This window comes from Ceratotherium simum, chromosome 18, assembly GCF_057802395.1.
Source record: "Ceratotherium simum simum isolate JZ-2026a chromosome 18, ASM5780239v1, whole genome shotgun sequence".
Lineage (NCBI taxonomy): Eukaryota > Metazoa > Chordata > Mammalia > Perissodactyla > Rhinocerotidae > Ceratotherium > Ceratotherium simum.
Window position 1 is genome coordinate 59,428,110 of NC_141917.1, and position 15,463 is coordinate 59,443,572.

Here is a 15,463-nt window from a genome sequence, read left to right on the forward strand (position 1 = left end):
TGGGAGCAGTCCTACGCATTTTGTGCAAGAAGATTTTCATGTTCTGTCATACATCCCACGTTCAAAAGGCAGTGTCCTTAACATGATTGGCAGCGGAGTTCTTGGTCCCCTACATCATCCTCCAGTCACTTGACTCAAACAGCAGTGACGGTTTGAGTCTTGCCAGCCGTCTTGTGGTCTCACTGGTTCAAACCAGTTGAAACTTGCTCAAGGAGGAAAAACGGAGTTTCTGAAAAACAACTCATGGCCCAAGACTAGATCCTTAGTAAATATATGGAACGTGGCTTAAGAAAGTAGTCTCCAGGGGACCGTTGATAAAAGTCTGGTTGGGGCCCCATTTTATTTTGGGCTTGGTTTTGGGCCCGGCTAGGGTATCTGTCCAGGGATGTATGGATATGCAAAATGTGGTATATACATAAAATGGCATATTATTCATCCTTAACAAAGGAAGGAAATTCTAAGATATGGCACACCATGGATGAACCTTCAGGATATTACTCTAAATGAAATAAGCCAGTCACAAAAATACAACCTTGTGTGATTTCCCTTCTATGAGGTTGCTGAAATCGCTAGATTCAGAGAGACAGAAAGTAGAATGGTGTTTGCCAGGGGCTGGGAGGAGGAGGAATGGGGGGTTATTCATGAATGGGTATAGAGTTTCAGTTTTGTAGGATGAAAAGACTTCTAAAGATGGATCGTGGTGATGATTGCACAGCAATATTAATGTCTTCAATACACTTAAAACATACTTAATGTATCTATGGGGCTGATGACTTGTCCTGGCCGAGCACACGCTTGTGCTGTTGCACATCTTACCCCTCACTGTACAGTTGGGAAACTGGCCCAGAAAGAGGCAAGTACTGGCCCAGACCACAGGAGGTAGTCCGGGTCCCAAAGACTAGACAGAGCTCCAGCTTCCTTGGCCAAGGCTCCGCCCCTTCCCTCAGGTCTCCTTTGGCAATGAGAGGCATTAAGATCTTAGGGGATTGCTGCCCACCCCTCTCCATATGGGGTCATTTTCCTCTCCTCATCATCGCATGTGCACAGGCACCCCCACTCACACTGACTTCTCATGTGGGGGCCATGGAGGTGCAGTCAAGAAAGAGCTGACCCGGAGGAAGTGACAAGAGGCAGGAGGGAGAGAGATTGGAGGCAGCTCTCCCAGGGGACCATGGCATTCGTTCTCCTAGATACATGCCCAGGGGCCCAGAGATGGGCAGAGGAATCCCTAAGGTTCCTAGGTTTCTGCCTGTTCCAGACCCATCCCTGGCCCAGCCTGGGGAGCACAGGACTGGGGTCCTGCAGTCCACCTCTGTGGGCACCCAGAACTGTGATGAGTCCATCCTCCCCTTGTGTAGGCATTGGGAACAGGAGAGAATACCTCAGTGAGGGTCCTCCTGTATAAAATGGAGTGCATCCAGCAGGTGACTCCAAGTGTTCCATGCACTCGCAATGTGTCTGTTGGACTAGGTTCTCTGTTGATGACCTACTGTGCTCTGAAACGCTGAGAAGATGCTTTCCACCCACTTGAGATCATTTAGAACTGAGGAGACATGGGGTCATGGGTGGATGAGAACTGGGGATAAGGAAGAAGATGCCAGAGCACTGGACACCAAGTCTAGAGATGAGGGAGAAGACCAGTTCTTGTTGGACCCTCGAGGTCCTCATCTGGAGGCAGGGGGGAGTCATTGTCCTGGTTGAGGTTGGGTGCCTCAGGAATGAAGAAGACACCTGGTGGGGGACAGCAAGATGGGGGGAAAGGTAGGCTCCCAACATTCACCCCACTCTCTTGAAGCCGACAGGTCCTGCTCCTTTACCTCTGGGACCCTGGAGAGCCTCTGCCTTGAGGACATCTGAAGAATGGTTCCTTTCTGTTTGGTGGAGTTTTGGTGAGGGCTGCAGTGCTAGTCCTGGCCACCAGGGGGCTGGCAGCCTCTTGTGTCAGTGGTGGCAAGTTAGATTTGTTTTTATTTTTTTCAGTTGTATTGAGATATCCTTGATATACAGCACTATGCAAGTTAACATTGCTGTGTGGTACATTTGAAAGTTGCTAAGAAAGTAGATCCTAAAACTTCTCATCACCAGGAAAAAATCTTTTATGTTTGTTTGGTGATTGATGGTAACTAAACTTATTTTGGTAACCATTACATAATATACATATACATCAAGTCCTTTCCTTCTCCTGTAAACCTGGAATTTACACGGTGTCCACTGAACTTTTCTTGACCTCCTGGAGCAGAGAAGAGTCAAGCAGAGGTCTTTCTGGCTGTCCCTCTGCCTCAGAAACAACTTGTACCTCCTATTTCTAGTGTTCATCTCCACAATCACAGTTGGTCAGAAGCAGGGGGCGGGGTGCAAGATCTTCCCATGTACTCATTCAGCAGCTGTGCACTGAGCACTCACCCTGTGCCAGGTGCCCTGGTGGGCCAAAGTGCAGGATGAAAATGACCAAGTGGTCCCTGCCTGCCAGGAGCTCACAGTCTAGAGGGGAAATGGACAAAAGCAAAGACAGGAGCAAGAAAAGAGCAAGTGCTGTAGAGAAACACAGCAGGGGGCTGTGAGGGAGGGCTGGGCATCACTGGGTAGGAGGGTCTGAAAGGCCTCACTGGGGTGACGTTTTCTGGGACCAGAATGACAAGAGGGAGCCAGCCCTTCAGGGGTCTGGGAGCAGTGTGTCAGGGGGATGGCACCACTGGTCCTGAGTCTCACAGGCAGAAGTGAGTTTGGCCAGAGGAGGTTAGAAATGTGGCCAGTGCAGCTGGAGGGAGGCTGGGAGGAGAGAACAGGAGCTGGGGTGGAAGGTAGGGCCAGGGCCTGGTAGGCTGTGTCAGTTACCTTTCCCTCTCTGACTTCATTGCCCCTAACCTTGCATTTCAAAACTACAAATGTTGACTATCTCACAATTTGTGTGGATCAGCAATCAGGCACGTTTCAGCTTGGTGCCTCTGCCTCAGTGAGTTGAACAGGTTGGTGCTGTGGCCTCAACTGAGGCTCAACTGGGGGAGGACTAGCCCCAAAGGTCACTCTCAGCCTTCAGGGTTCAGTTTGGACTGAGAGTCTAAGTTTCTTTCTGTCTGTTGGCCTGGGCACTCCCGTGCTTCTCTCCTCTATAGGCCTCCACATTGGGCAGTCCCAAAACACTGGTATTTGATTCCTCAGTTACAGGGATTCGACAGAGAGAGAGAGAGAGATGGAACATGAAAGACGGAGTAAGAGGAAGTGAGAGACTTGTGTAGTTAAAATTTAGACAAGACATCCCATCACTTTGGCTGTTATTATGTTCAGAAGCCAGTTACTAACCACTTAGTGGTTCCACGGGGATGGCTATGCCATGGGTGGGGCTTACTGGGTACCACTGTGGAGGCTGCCCACCTCATAGGCCAAGATGAGGCACTTGGGTCTCATTCTCCATAAAACAGGAAACAATTGAATGGTTTAATGCCGCAGGATGGCAGTATCTAAATTTCCATTAGTTTCAACCCCCTCATGATGCTGACCTGAAAATGAGGCCAAGTTGGAAGTGACTGTTCCAATATCACATTGCTAGAACCCAGGCCTGTTTTGAGTGGTGTTCTGTGCTACATGTCACCCCTTCTTGTTATTCTTCCATCTCTAATTTTGTGCCTTAGGTACATGTGACACCAGCCCACAGGGGTAATAGATATTATGTCATATACACCGGTTGACATCCCTAGGAAGTAGATTCTAGCCTGATCCCCTGGTGTAGGTTTGGAGACTGGGGAGGGCCTGAGAGGCACAGGGACTATTCCAGGATGAAGAACTGGTAAGTTAAAGGAAGTCTGCATTCATCTCTGTCTCCTCAAAGCTAGGACCTGAGTTAGGTTTCTAGGGAGCTGTGGCTAGGGCTGTGTAGGCTCCTTGTGTACAGTTCAGGAAGTGACATGAGAGAGGAGGGTGAGCAGCCCGGGCTCAGGGGGCAGCTCTGGAGAAATCTGATTGAGGTAAGGGGCCCAGGTATAGGAATCTTGAAAAATGACCCCATCTCCTTGGTCCTAGGCCTCAACAGATCTTTGAACTCTGGTAACCAGGCACCCACAGTCCCCCATCCAGCTCACTTGACTGGAGACAGTCAAGAGGCAAAAATGTTTTGTTGTTGTATCCCAACTTTTGCAGGATCTGGGCTCAAAAAAGCCCAGAAAGAGAATCTTTTTGATTGTTGCCTACGTTGGTTGGCTCAGCCCTCATCCCTGATGCCTCTGGGTGTCTGAGAGGAAGCAGTGAAGGGTAACATGGGGGAGCCCAGGAAAGGTTAGTGCAGGCCAGGACACAACGGTGATCCCACCTGATCAACCCCAAAGTCCAGGCCCCTCATCGTCTGTTTGTGTGTGTATGTGTGTCTGTGTGGAGTGGGGAAGGCAGGGTTTGTGGGGCAGGCCATTCCCGGGCAGGAGCTGGTTGTTAGGTGTCGGAAACCTGGTGGGTCTGTCATGTTCATACCCCAGATCATGGCTGGCAGCATGAGAAGGTGAGCTCCTCGACTCATATGTTATTGAGCCCTAGAGGTTTCATCTCCTTCCCTTCCTGACCAGAGTTCTTTGCCAGGATGCCCTCTGTGCCTGAACTGAGGAGCAGACTTTCTCTTGGGGGTTGACCACAGTGGCAGTGTGCAGGCAGCCCCTGATTCCCTCTGGCCCAGCTCCCAGGCAGTCTTTGCAGAACTCCACTCAGGAGGTCATCGAGTAGCTGCCCAATGGTTTCAACTCCACCAACTCACTAGACAAGGGGCAGGTGCATGAGGCCACCCACACCATCCAGTGCTGCTCTGAGATGAGAGCAGGAGCAGAGGGCCTCCACACTCAGGACCTTGAGATGATGGGGTTGGACCAGAACTAGGGTGGGACCAGTCAGGGGCTGTCTCTTTTTCAAGCTAAAGGGGATGTACATGCAGGTAACCTTGCCTGGTTCAGAGCTGAGCTGCTGTGACCCTCTTTCCTTTGACTGGTGTGAGCTTCTGGAGGCCACTGAGGCAGAGCCAGAGGGTAAGGGGGACTGCAGGCTGGCTATTCCTGGAAAGGAAGTGGGATCTTTCCTGTATTTAGAAGGACACATGGAAAGTCAGCTATGTGAGTGAACCTTTCTCTTTATCCCGCTCCAGCGCCAGCTGCAGAGCTCCAGCCAGCAGCAGAAGCAGAGCAGTGGGCAGTGGTGGAGGTAGAGCTGGCTCCAGCTCCGTTGACACCACCCCCTCTAGCACTGGAGCCAGTGTCCCCTCCACCAGCAGTGTTGGAGCTGGAGCAAGGGCCAACATGGGCTCCAGCAGGAGTGGGAGCTGCTGAGCTGGAGTCACCTGGACCATCATTTCTAGTGGGAAGTCCATCTCCACCTGTGGCTAAGAAGCGTGAGAAGAAGCCCAACCTACGGCCTTCCCTCCTAAGCTGGTGGTGGAGCAGTTGACCGTGATGGATGCGGTGAGCAGCTGGGCTCTCAGGGCGGGGTGGAGCAGGCCTTCCCTCTGCCATCATTGCCCCAGACCTCATCCAGACTCCTATGATCTGGGCCCGAATCCTGGCTCCACCCCTTACCAACCATACGACCTGGGCAACTTTCTGAACCCCCAAACATTTGCTGTCCACCTGCAGACCGTAGAGGTGGACACTAACAGGACCTGCTGCACAGAGTGGCTGTGCCGGCTCCATGAGGTAGAAGAGACAGAAAGGTGAGCAGGGCATGGCACATCAGTGGTGGAGGGGAACTCACTGTGTGCAGCCAGGTCCCTGGTGGCCCAACCTTCTGCTCAGGAGGCTCAACAGCCTCAGGACTTATTAGACACCTGATGTGTACTTCACTATGAGGGAGACAGACAAGGCCCGTGGTTGTAGCTGCCACAGGGGAATGTGCATCAGAATGGGGAGTGGGACCAGAGGGGGGATCAGGTTGTTGGAAGATGCCCCCTTGGGATGAGCCAAGCTGAGCCACCATCTGGAGCTTGGAGTTAGCCAGGACGGGCTGGATGCAAATGCCCCTCTCCCTTCCCTGCCAGTATTGGGTCCTGGGTCATCCTCTGCTGGGTGCCTGCAGTGACAGAGAAGAAAAGCCAGGGACTCTAACAAGGCTCAGGCCACATCATGAGCTTCCTGAGCTCCAGCTCTAAATTGTGACCCCTGTGTGGGACTTTGGGGGCTGTGGACACAGAGCTGGGGTGTGGCAATGCTGGGTGACACTCCCCCTGTTCCCCAGGAGCTCTTCCAGAAGGTGGTGCCCTCTCAGTGCCTGGGCTCCACCTGGGGCAAGAGGAACAAGCCCGGCAATGAGCACCTGGCACACACCGTCCGGGCCAATGTCGACCACTTCAGAAGGGTGGCCAACCTCGTCATCACCACCTGCCTCGGGGACCCGAGCATGATGGCCCAGGACAGGGCGAGGGTGGTGGAGCGCTGGATCCAGGTGGCCCAGGTGTGCTGTGGGAGGCCCAGTGGAGCCCCTCTCTGGAGCCTTAGGAACTGCCTCCACCTTTATCAGCTCCCAGGATTGCAGTGTGTGGTCTAAGCCCCTGCAAGTCCCTAGGCCCTTCCTGCCAGGGGCACGCTGACCTTGACTCCAGGTCCCAGTGCGGGGATGCTCACTTCCTACCTGGCTCCCTCCCTGGGTTGAGCTAAAATCCTCCTCCTTGTGAGTGTTACACTTTGGGTCCTAAATGTGCCCTTCTGGGGCTCCCTGAGCATCTGTCTCATCCAGGAGGGGAGATTTAAATAGAAGGGGACTGAAGCTAGAGCAAGCAGGGCTCCAGCGCCCCACCTCACAGCTCATTCTCTTCCCTTCCCCAGGAGTGCAAGATCCTGAAGAACTTCTCCTCGCCCTGCACTGTCATCTCTGCTCTGCAGAAAACATCCATATGCCACCTGAAGAACACATGGGGGAAGTTTCCTGGTGGGTAGGCCTCTCTCCATAGGAGGACCAGGGTGGATGGGGGATCTCCTGTATGTCTGCCATTGGCCCCTCAGTCAGGTGGGAACTCCTGGGAGGCAGCAAATGATGGGGACAGGGCCTGGGCCTCGGCGGTGGGTCTCTAAGTCTCCCGGTGTCCTTAGTGCACCAATTCTGCTTCAGGACTCGGTTTCCCTAAATGCCAGGTACTGGATTGAGCCACATTGGAGATTTTCAAGTGTTTATAGCAACAGAACTCTATGCCCAGTTGAAACTCAAAGTGGTCAAAAGAGAGCTGCTCTGTATAGCAGGCGAATGGAGACCCCAGTGACCAACAGGAGAGCCCCCTCCCAGTCCCACGAGACCTTAGCGCTCAGAGGAGCCCAGTGAGAGCACTCCTCCAGGCAGTTTGAATCTCTCAGGTTGTCAAAGAAAAGGATTTGCACTCAGACCCCTCACATTATCCCTAAATTTATCCTTCCCTCTTTCCCCTCCCCTCAGGGAGAGCTCTGAAAAACTTAAGGAGTGCTATAGCCAAGACGAGTCCTTGAGCAGAGAACTGATGACCAAGGTAGAGTGGAGGCTGGGGGTCTGGAAAGAGAGGAGGGGCCACGGGGGAGGGGGACTGGGCAAGCTGTCGTTTTGATAGTTTCTCACTTGAACTTTCTCTGAAACATTCCCGTTTATCTTGTCCAGGTTAACAAGCAGAGGGATCTGTTCTGCCCATGGGCAGGTGGGGTGCCATTTTTGGGCAGGAGGCCTTGGTCATGGGACACAGTGGTGTTGGCTGGGCTGTTCCAGGACGAGTTGCCAAGCTGGCGCCATCAGCAGGTCTCTGGCTTCCATGCACGTCCATCCTGCTGGATGTAGCTTCTTCCAGGCTGTTGGGTGGTTGGGTGGGTTTATCCCTCAGCCTAAACCTGTCCTCAGGAAGCCAGGGCCCTGCTGCTCCTTCTATCTTCACCATGTCTCCAAGGGGATGGCACCCTGCCTGCCCTAGGGACGGGCACAGCAGGGGATTCCCCTGGCCCAGGTGGACAAACAGGCTGCTCATCCTTGGATCTGAACAGCTGGACCAGAGACAGATGTGTGTGCATTGTGGGACTCCCCACTGGACCCCTAGAGCAGTCACTCGAGTCAACCACAGGAGTCTCACCTGAGTGCCTGGTTGGCAATGATATAGGCCCCAGGTGGCTTATGAGTAGCGTCTAGGCAACTGATGGATTCTTAGTGGATCCTGCTGAAAGGACGTTAGGAGCTTCATGTAAACGGGGAAGCAAAGCGTCCTGTCACCCCCTTCCCTGTTGATCAGAGGTGGCACCTTGTGGGTCCAGTTCCTGAGTGGATAAAGAAAGAGTTCAGTGCAGGCGAATATCCTGAGTGGTTCTTTGGGGAGGAGAAGGGTTTGGCATTGCCTCTGTCCGGCATGGGGGAGAGACACTCCACGGGACTGGGGCAGGCAGGAGCCACTCAACAACCAGACTCCCAAGACACCCCATCCTCTCCATCCACGGCTCGGCCCAGGGCCAAGCTTTGAGAGCTCAGGGGACAGGACTGTTGTCAGTGGTGGGGCTGGGGGTTAGGCGAGGATGTTGGAACAGGGCCTCTGGCTGAGAGGGGCAAGCGGCCTCTCCTCTGTTGGCCCCTCAGCAACTCACTGCCCCTGTTTGGGCCTCTGTCTCCCCATCAGGGAAATGGAGGTATGGTGATTGTGTGGTGATTGTGTGGTGCAGGCCTCACAGGGTGGTAATGAGGTAAGAGGGAGGAAAGGAATGTGGGAGCTTTCTGCCTTCTCCACCTGCATTGGTGAGGGCAAGAAAAATGATGACAGTCATGCAACAGTGAGTCCTCAGGAGAACCTGTGAGGTAGCTGGAGTTCTCACACTTTCCAGATGAGGAAACAGGCTCAGGGAGGCCAGGCCACAAGCCCAAGCTCACACCCAGAGTGAGAGTTGGAGCTGGGCTTGTTCTGGAATCACAAGACCTTGCAGGGTGGAGTGGCATTGGTACCAGTTGACTCGAGTCAGATGTCCAGGGTCAGAGGCCAGTGGTGCTGGAGAGAAATGGGGTGAGGGGAGTATGGCCTCGCTGACACTGTCCTCGACTCTGGCAGGAGGGGCCTTCCATGTTTGCCTCCCGGAGAGCAACCCCCAGAGAGTGCAGGAGAAGCAGCAGCAGCAGCAGGTGAGTGTGCCTGTGGGGGAGGGGCTCTGCGCTCCCAGCTGGAGGCCTCAAATCAAGAGAGGAGGGCCCTTCCTCCTGGTGCCACAGTGTCTGAATCCCCCAGTAGAAGTGACCAGGAGGGCCTGGAAGAGCTGGTGCAGGGTGGATTTTTTATGGGGAGGGCCAGGGACCGCATACCCTGTGATTTGCCAGAAGCCGGCCCTGGGAGGTGAGGAGGAGGAGTGTGGTGTTCTTGGGGTGTGAAGGGAGGAAGAATTGAGGGGAGGCTGCTAAGGGTCCTAGGCTGCTCCCCGTGGGAACCCTGGGGTGGGCCAGGAGGCTGAGGGTGAGGACTTTTCAGGGGAGGGTCTGCAGGGGGCCGACTTGAGAGCAAGGGCTCATCCCACCCGCACCCCGATGTCACAGGGTGTTGTCCCCTATCTTGGCACTTTCCTCGGTGACCTGCTGATGCTGCACCTGGCGATGGGTGATTATCTCGAAGTGGATGAATCTGAGGACCAGGCAGGAAGGACCAGGATCCTGAGCCTTGGGATGCGTGAGCCCCCGAACTGAGCTCTGAGCTCTCAGCACTTGGCACATCTCCTCTCATGAGAGCCTCACAGCCGCCCCTGGGAGCTGGGGCATCAGGCCCATCTTAGGGATGAGTGAACAGAGGCTCTGCCTGAGACATCCATTCTCGTTCCTCAGGCTGGGGAAGCTCAGAGCTGCCTGATGGCACAGCTGCATGAGGTTTTATCTGAGCTGGACTCTGCCTGTCCCTCCCATGCTGCCCGTGGAGGGAGAGAGAAGTTGGGAACCCAAGTCAGGCAGCACATAAGTGGCTGAGCAGTCCCCTCTGCCTGAGGCCTCAGCCTCCAAGTCTGTCATCAGAGAGGGTTGTGCTGCCAGGTCCCTCAGCCTCACCCCCATGTCCTTCTCTGGAGCCCAGAGCCAGGCCTAGGTCCAAGTCCTGTTTTCTCTGCATGCCCCGCCCCCTCTGGGGACCTGGCAGTAGTGCCACATGAGAAGGGCAGGGCATAGGGGGCTAGTCAGTCTAGGGGGCTCTGTCTGATGGACTCTGGCTGTCTGCCTTCCAGGGGAATGAGATCAACCTTGAGAAGAGGACTGAGGAGCAGCTGTGGCACTCCTTGCAGGGGAGGGGAAGGAGGTGGAAATCAGAGACCCTCTGGGGAGAACAGTTTCTGGCTCCACCCCTTGTATCTTACATTGAGTGGAAGATTTTGGTAGAAGTCGAGACCCATCCAGTTGGCGCGTGGGTTGAGGGGAGGATGGCATCAAGGAAAACTTCCTGGAGGAGGGGCTGATTATTCCCATTCTGAGAACAGGTAGACCCTGGATGGAACTGGAGGGAAGGAGCGTTCCCAGGACTGGTCCTCTGCCCCAGTCCTCACCCCCCACAAGGCCCCTGCAGCATCCCCCACCCAGGCCCTGTCTGCATCCTCTCCTTCCCTCTGGTCCCAGGAATACCGAGTCATGAGGGAGATCCTGCTGCTCCAGGTCGCTGCAAAGAATTATAACAAGACCCCAAGGAGTGATTTGGGGCCTGGTTCCAGGACATGGAGCTGCTCAACGAGAATGAGTGAGGCCGGGCAGGAGTTGGGTGAGGGCAGGGGTGGATTCTCCCTGTTGGCCAGTCCAGAGAGCCTGTCTCCGTGGCCCCCTGGTCAGCCCCAGGCCTTATTGCATGGCGACCTCTGGGACACCCAGACCCCAGCTGCTGAGGTTTCTTTTGACCAAATTTTAGGAACTTTTAGTTTTCTAGTTGAATCTCTGGAATTGCATCAGCTCTAAGTGGGGAAACCAATGTAAAAAGATCAAAACGTGCACGTGGAGAGGACAAGGCCCGAGGAAGATCATTTGAAAATGGACTAAAGGCAGGCAGGACTTTCCCTCCTGAGACCCCTCTAGGGGCTCCGTGTTCACCCCTGACCTAGATTTGAATCCTGCTGGGATCCTTGTACAGGACTCTGAATTCCTTTTCCTGCTTGATTTGTATCCAGGAGGAAAGATTTGTGATGCAGCTTTTAAGGCTACTGCTGGGCCTTGTTACATAAACATGACTGCTCCCTGTGAACTAGGATTTTCAGCACCCCTGCCTTCCTTATGCAATTCCCTTTAGGGCAGAAATTCCCTAGAAGGCCCCAGCCTCCTCCCTGGCTTGGCCTGATGGATCCTGAGTGAGCTCTACTTTGCCAGGATAAGGGACCATAATCCTGGCCAGTCAGTGACCCCACATTGTCCCTTGCTGTCCAAGGTGAATTCTGAGCTCGTGTCCTTCTGAGGTCCAAGGTCTTGGGCAATCCTCCAGTTTACACACTCAGTGTTGGTGTTCTGAACTCGTCCAAATGGGGTAATTGGGCCCAAGTCATTAAAGTGTGTCACCCCTGGGTGGCTGTGTTTTTTTCCCCAGTCTTGTGCTGTGGTTACATTACAACCAGCTGCTGAGGTGTGAACCCTGTTTGGAGCTTTGAAATATGAGGCATGACAGGGGTGTTGGGAGGTCCAGCAGGGAATGCCACGGAACTGATGATCCATGGTCACGCATGAACACAGCCTTACCAATTAAAATACTGAAATGTTCCCCATCTGGTGGTGAATAGACACTGCTCTGATCTCACACCAAGAACCCGACCCATGACTAGCAGCTTTCAAAGGGTTACCAAGTGGCATTTTGAACCTCTTCCCTTGGGAACACCCTGTAAGACAAGGGCCAGATGAATCGCTTGGCACTTGTGTGTTATCGCCTCCTTTCTGATGGCTGCAAGTGTCACCCAGACACACAGGCTGGACTCTGCCAGGGAAGCCTTCTCAGGACAGCCAGAAGCTGAGGATGAATTCTGGTTCCCGGCATCCCAGGCCCTTCCTGACACAGCACAGCCACCCAGGAAAGTGATTTGGTAATGGAAAGACTGGGAAGGCCGTACTTTCCCTCCAAAGAGAAAGAGAAGTGCCAACAGTGAAAGCTTGATCCCTCAAATAGACAATTAAATCCCAACAAGCAGTGGGTTCTTGTCAGATTACTGATGCTGAAAAGGCCTCTTTTGATAATAGCACGATCCCCCAGCTGCCATGTCCATCTTCATGAATCAAATTTCCAACACATATGGATCTAAAAAACTGAGGGAAATCTGGTATTTCCTTAGATGCAACACTGAATTAGCATGCAACAAAGAACATAAAAATGGAGACCTAGAAGTAAATACCTAATTTGAGTACATAGACATCAAAGTGCTTTTGAAACAATATTTTGGAATCTATTGGAATATTACACAAAAAGAATAATCCACTTTTAGTACGTTTTACTGTGACTGTCAGGGGAAAAACTGAATTATCCCGTGACGTTGGTAACTCGCTGCTGACTTGAAAGTAAAAATAAATGATGTACATAGTAAAAGAAAATGAGAGAACAGCATGAAAAAAGAAGATCTTTCTCTCCTCACCTGAAACTCAACCTCTCACCTCAGAAAGAAACCGCTGTCTATATTTTCTATGTCACACAGCAGAGTTTAATAAAAGAAACGTATTGGTATGTTTTAAAGTTTCAAGAGCTCAAAGCAAGGAAACATTAGGGACGCTGCCAAGAGACCTCACTGAGGTGCCTGCTCCATTTCATCTGCTGTCAGGACGTCCTTCTTGGCCCCTCACTTTCTCTGCCTCGCTAGCAAGTCTGTCCGCCATCAGTGCTACCACCAGTCTCTCTCCTGTGCTCCTCACTGCCCTTTCCTCCTTCCTGATACCTTCCTCAGTCACCAGAAATTGTTGGCAGTGGAGCTGTGGAATGCCCAGATCAGCTCCTGGAATCATCTCTGTCAAATCTGAAGACCGGCAGGAGTGGGCATGGGACCTGGAGTGCAGACCACCTGCGAGCACACCTGGCAGGGATTCACCTGTTTGACTAGGTACAAGTTTTTGCAACGCTTTGGCAAGATTGAAAGGACTTACCAGTAGTCCTGCACTGCTGCAGGCCTGGAGTCCTTGCAGTCTCTCGGGCCAGCAGACCTGGTGGGGCTGGTCCAAGGTGTCCTCCCAGAGACCCGTCACTGCCAGAATGGGATGGGATTCTAGTAACCGGCCTCTTGACTATGTCACTGGACATCCTAAAAGGGATGGAGGTGCTTAAACCAGGCTTTGGTTTGGACTGGTTCCCACAGTCACGCTGCTTCCTCTGTGAAGACATGACTATCATCCTTCTTTTCCTCTTACCTTACAAAAATAAATCATGAAATTGGGTCAAATGACAAAGGAAGCCTGCCATTTTAGGACAATTATCCTGGCTGTTTTGTACTTCCACCCTCCCTCTATCCTCTGGGGATCTGACCTGTGTCCTGGGATGTCATCAGGCAGATTTGCATCTAGAACAGAAAGCTCCAGGTCAAAACTCAAGGCTACTCCAGATCATTTCTCTCCCTCCATCCTGTTAACACCCCCTCCTTGTTTGAGTGTGTTTCTATTCCTTTCTTGTCCTTGTCACTCTCAACTGTACAAGTCTTGGCACTCCCTCTCAGGACAGTCGGTCCCCAATCTTTTACTAAATCCCAAATCCCACCATTTCTGTGTTTTCTGACTACTCATTTGCTTAATCCATTGACCACTCGGTGTTCATAGAAGTGAAATCAATAGTGACGTTGTCAACCAGCCCTTGTTAGCGACTTACTCCCACATCCCAGATGTTCACATAATCCAAATGGTGATGTTCAAAGTAAATAATTCAGAAAACATATTCACTCACCACAAATTCCTGATATCTAATACTTTTATTCAAACACTCATACAGTGGATACCTGTCCCTCAAGATAAGAAGTAATGCCAGATCACCGATCCTCACCTTAATTTCCTCCTACCCCTATCAATCCTGGATTCCATGGACTATGATCTCAATAATTTCCTTGTAATAATAAAAAATTCATTACCACTTAGTTATGTTGTAAACCTCCAAATCCAGAAGATCCCTATTATCTGCCATGCCGCAGCTACTGCTGGTCTTATAACAAGCTGAAGAAAAAGCATGAAACATGATCTTTTGGTACCACTGTAAATACAAAACCATCTGCATCAACTGGGAAGCACTCATATTGCCTGAAAATTTTGTTCTCCTTTTTTGTGTTGGGTCAATAACAAAAAGAAAATTCAATTAAAAAATGGACAAGGGACCAGAATAGACTTTTTCCAAAGAAGACATACAAGTGGCCAATAGGTGTATGAAAAGGTGTTTGGCATCATTAATCAGGGAATGCAAATCAAAACCACAATGAGCTATCACTTCACACCTGTTAAGATGGCGATTATCAAAAAAACTAAAGATGGCAAATGTTGGTGAGGATGTGGAGAAAAGGAACCCTTGTGGGAATGTAAACTAGTACAGCCATTATGGAAAACAGTATGGAGCTTCCTCCAAAAATGAAAACTAACATATGATCCAGCAATCCCACTTCTAGTATATACCCACAGGAATTGAAATCAGGGTCTCAGCGAGATACCTGCTCTCTAATGTTCATTGCAGCTAATTTACAATAGCCAAGACACTGAAGTAACCTAAATGTCACTGATGGATGAAAGGATAAAGAAATGGAATATTAGTCAACCTTGAAAAAAGAAGCAATTCCTGCCATTTTTGACAACATGGATGGACCTGGTAGACATTATGCTAAGTGAAATAAGGCAGACAGAGAAAGGCAAATACTCACTTATATGTGGAATCTAAAATAGTTAAACTCATACAAGCAGAGGTTAGAATGGTGGTTGCCAGCAGCTGGGAGGATGGAGAATTTGGGATCTGACGGTCAAAGGATACAAAGTTTCAGTTATCAAGATAAATAAGTTCTGGAGATGTAGGCTACGGCATAGTGCCTACAGGTAACAAGACTGTACTGCATACATCACATTTGCTAATAGAGTAGATATTAAGAGATCTTACCACAGAATAATAGTAATAAAGGAGGTGAGAGGAAACTTTGGGAATTGATGGATATGTTTGTGGCCTTGATGGTGGTGACAGTCTCAAGGGTGTATACTTATGTCCAAATTCATCAAGCTGTGTATGGAAAAGTATAACATCATCGTTGATTCTTCTGCATCTTGAAATACGCCATGTCCTCATCACATGAGAACATTTTGTAACTATATATGGGGACGGATGTTAACTGGACTTATTGTGCTGATCATTTCAACATATATTCAAACATTGAATAATTACGTTGTACCCCTGAAACTAATATAATGTTGTATGTCAACTTTACCTCAATTAAAAAAACACAAGAGACAAAATGATTTGAATATTGTAAATGAGTTCAGTGAATCCCTGAAACTGCCCCACTCCTATATGGGAGTTACAGGAAGCAGAGAGGATGAAGGAAGATGGAAGAAAGTTGTACAAAACAGTATTCAAATTAAAATC

The 15,463-nt window shown here is 51.0% G+C and overlaps 1 protein-coding gene and 1 pseudogene across 23 annotated transcripts in view; one reads left to right on the plus strand and one right to left on the minus strand.

Annotated features, from left to right (window-relative positions):
- Nucleotides 1–15,463, plus strand: part of LOC147914666 (ral guanine nucleotide dissociation stimulator-like) — a 30,926-nt gene that overhangs the window by 13,489 nt on the left and 1,974 nt on the right. For 2 of the 23 annotated variants that reach the window (XM_087443718.1, XM_087443721.1), the window contains exons 1-5: nucleotides 1,762–5,429; nucleotides 5,601–5,660; nucleotides 6,199–6,414; nucleotides 6,786–6,888; nucleotides 7,387–7,456. In XM_087443718.1, the coding sequence (XP_087299844.1) occupies nucleotides 5,421–5,429; nucleotides 5,601–5,660; nucleotides 6,199–6,414; nucleotides 6,786–6,888; nucleotides 7,387–7,436 (438 nt within the window). In that variant the 5' untranslated portion in view covers nucleotides 1,762–5,420 and the 3' untranslated portion in view covers nucleotides 7,437–7,456. The other 21 variants (XM_087443704.1, XM_087443705.1, XM_087443711.1 and 18 more) reach the window with 20 other exon arrangements.
- On the minus strand, nucleotides 11,592–13,959 carry LOC147914667 (methyl-CpG-binding domain protein 3-like 1; annotated as a pseudogene).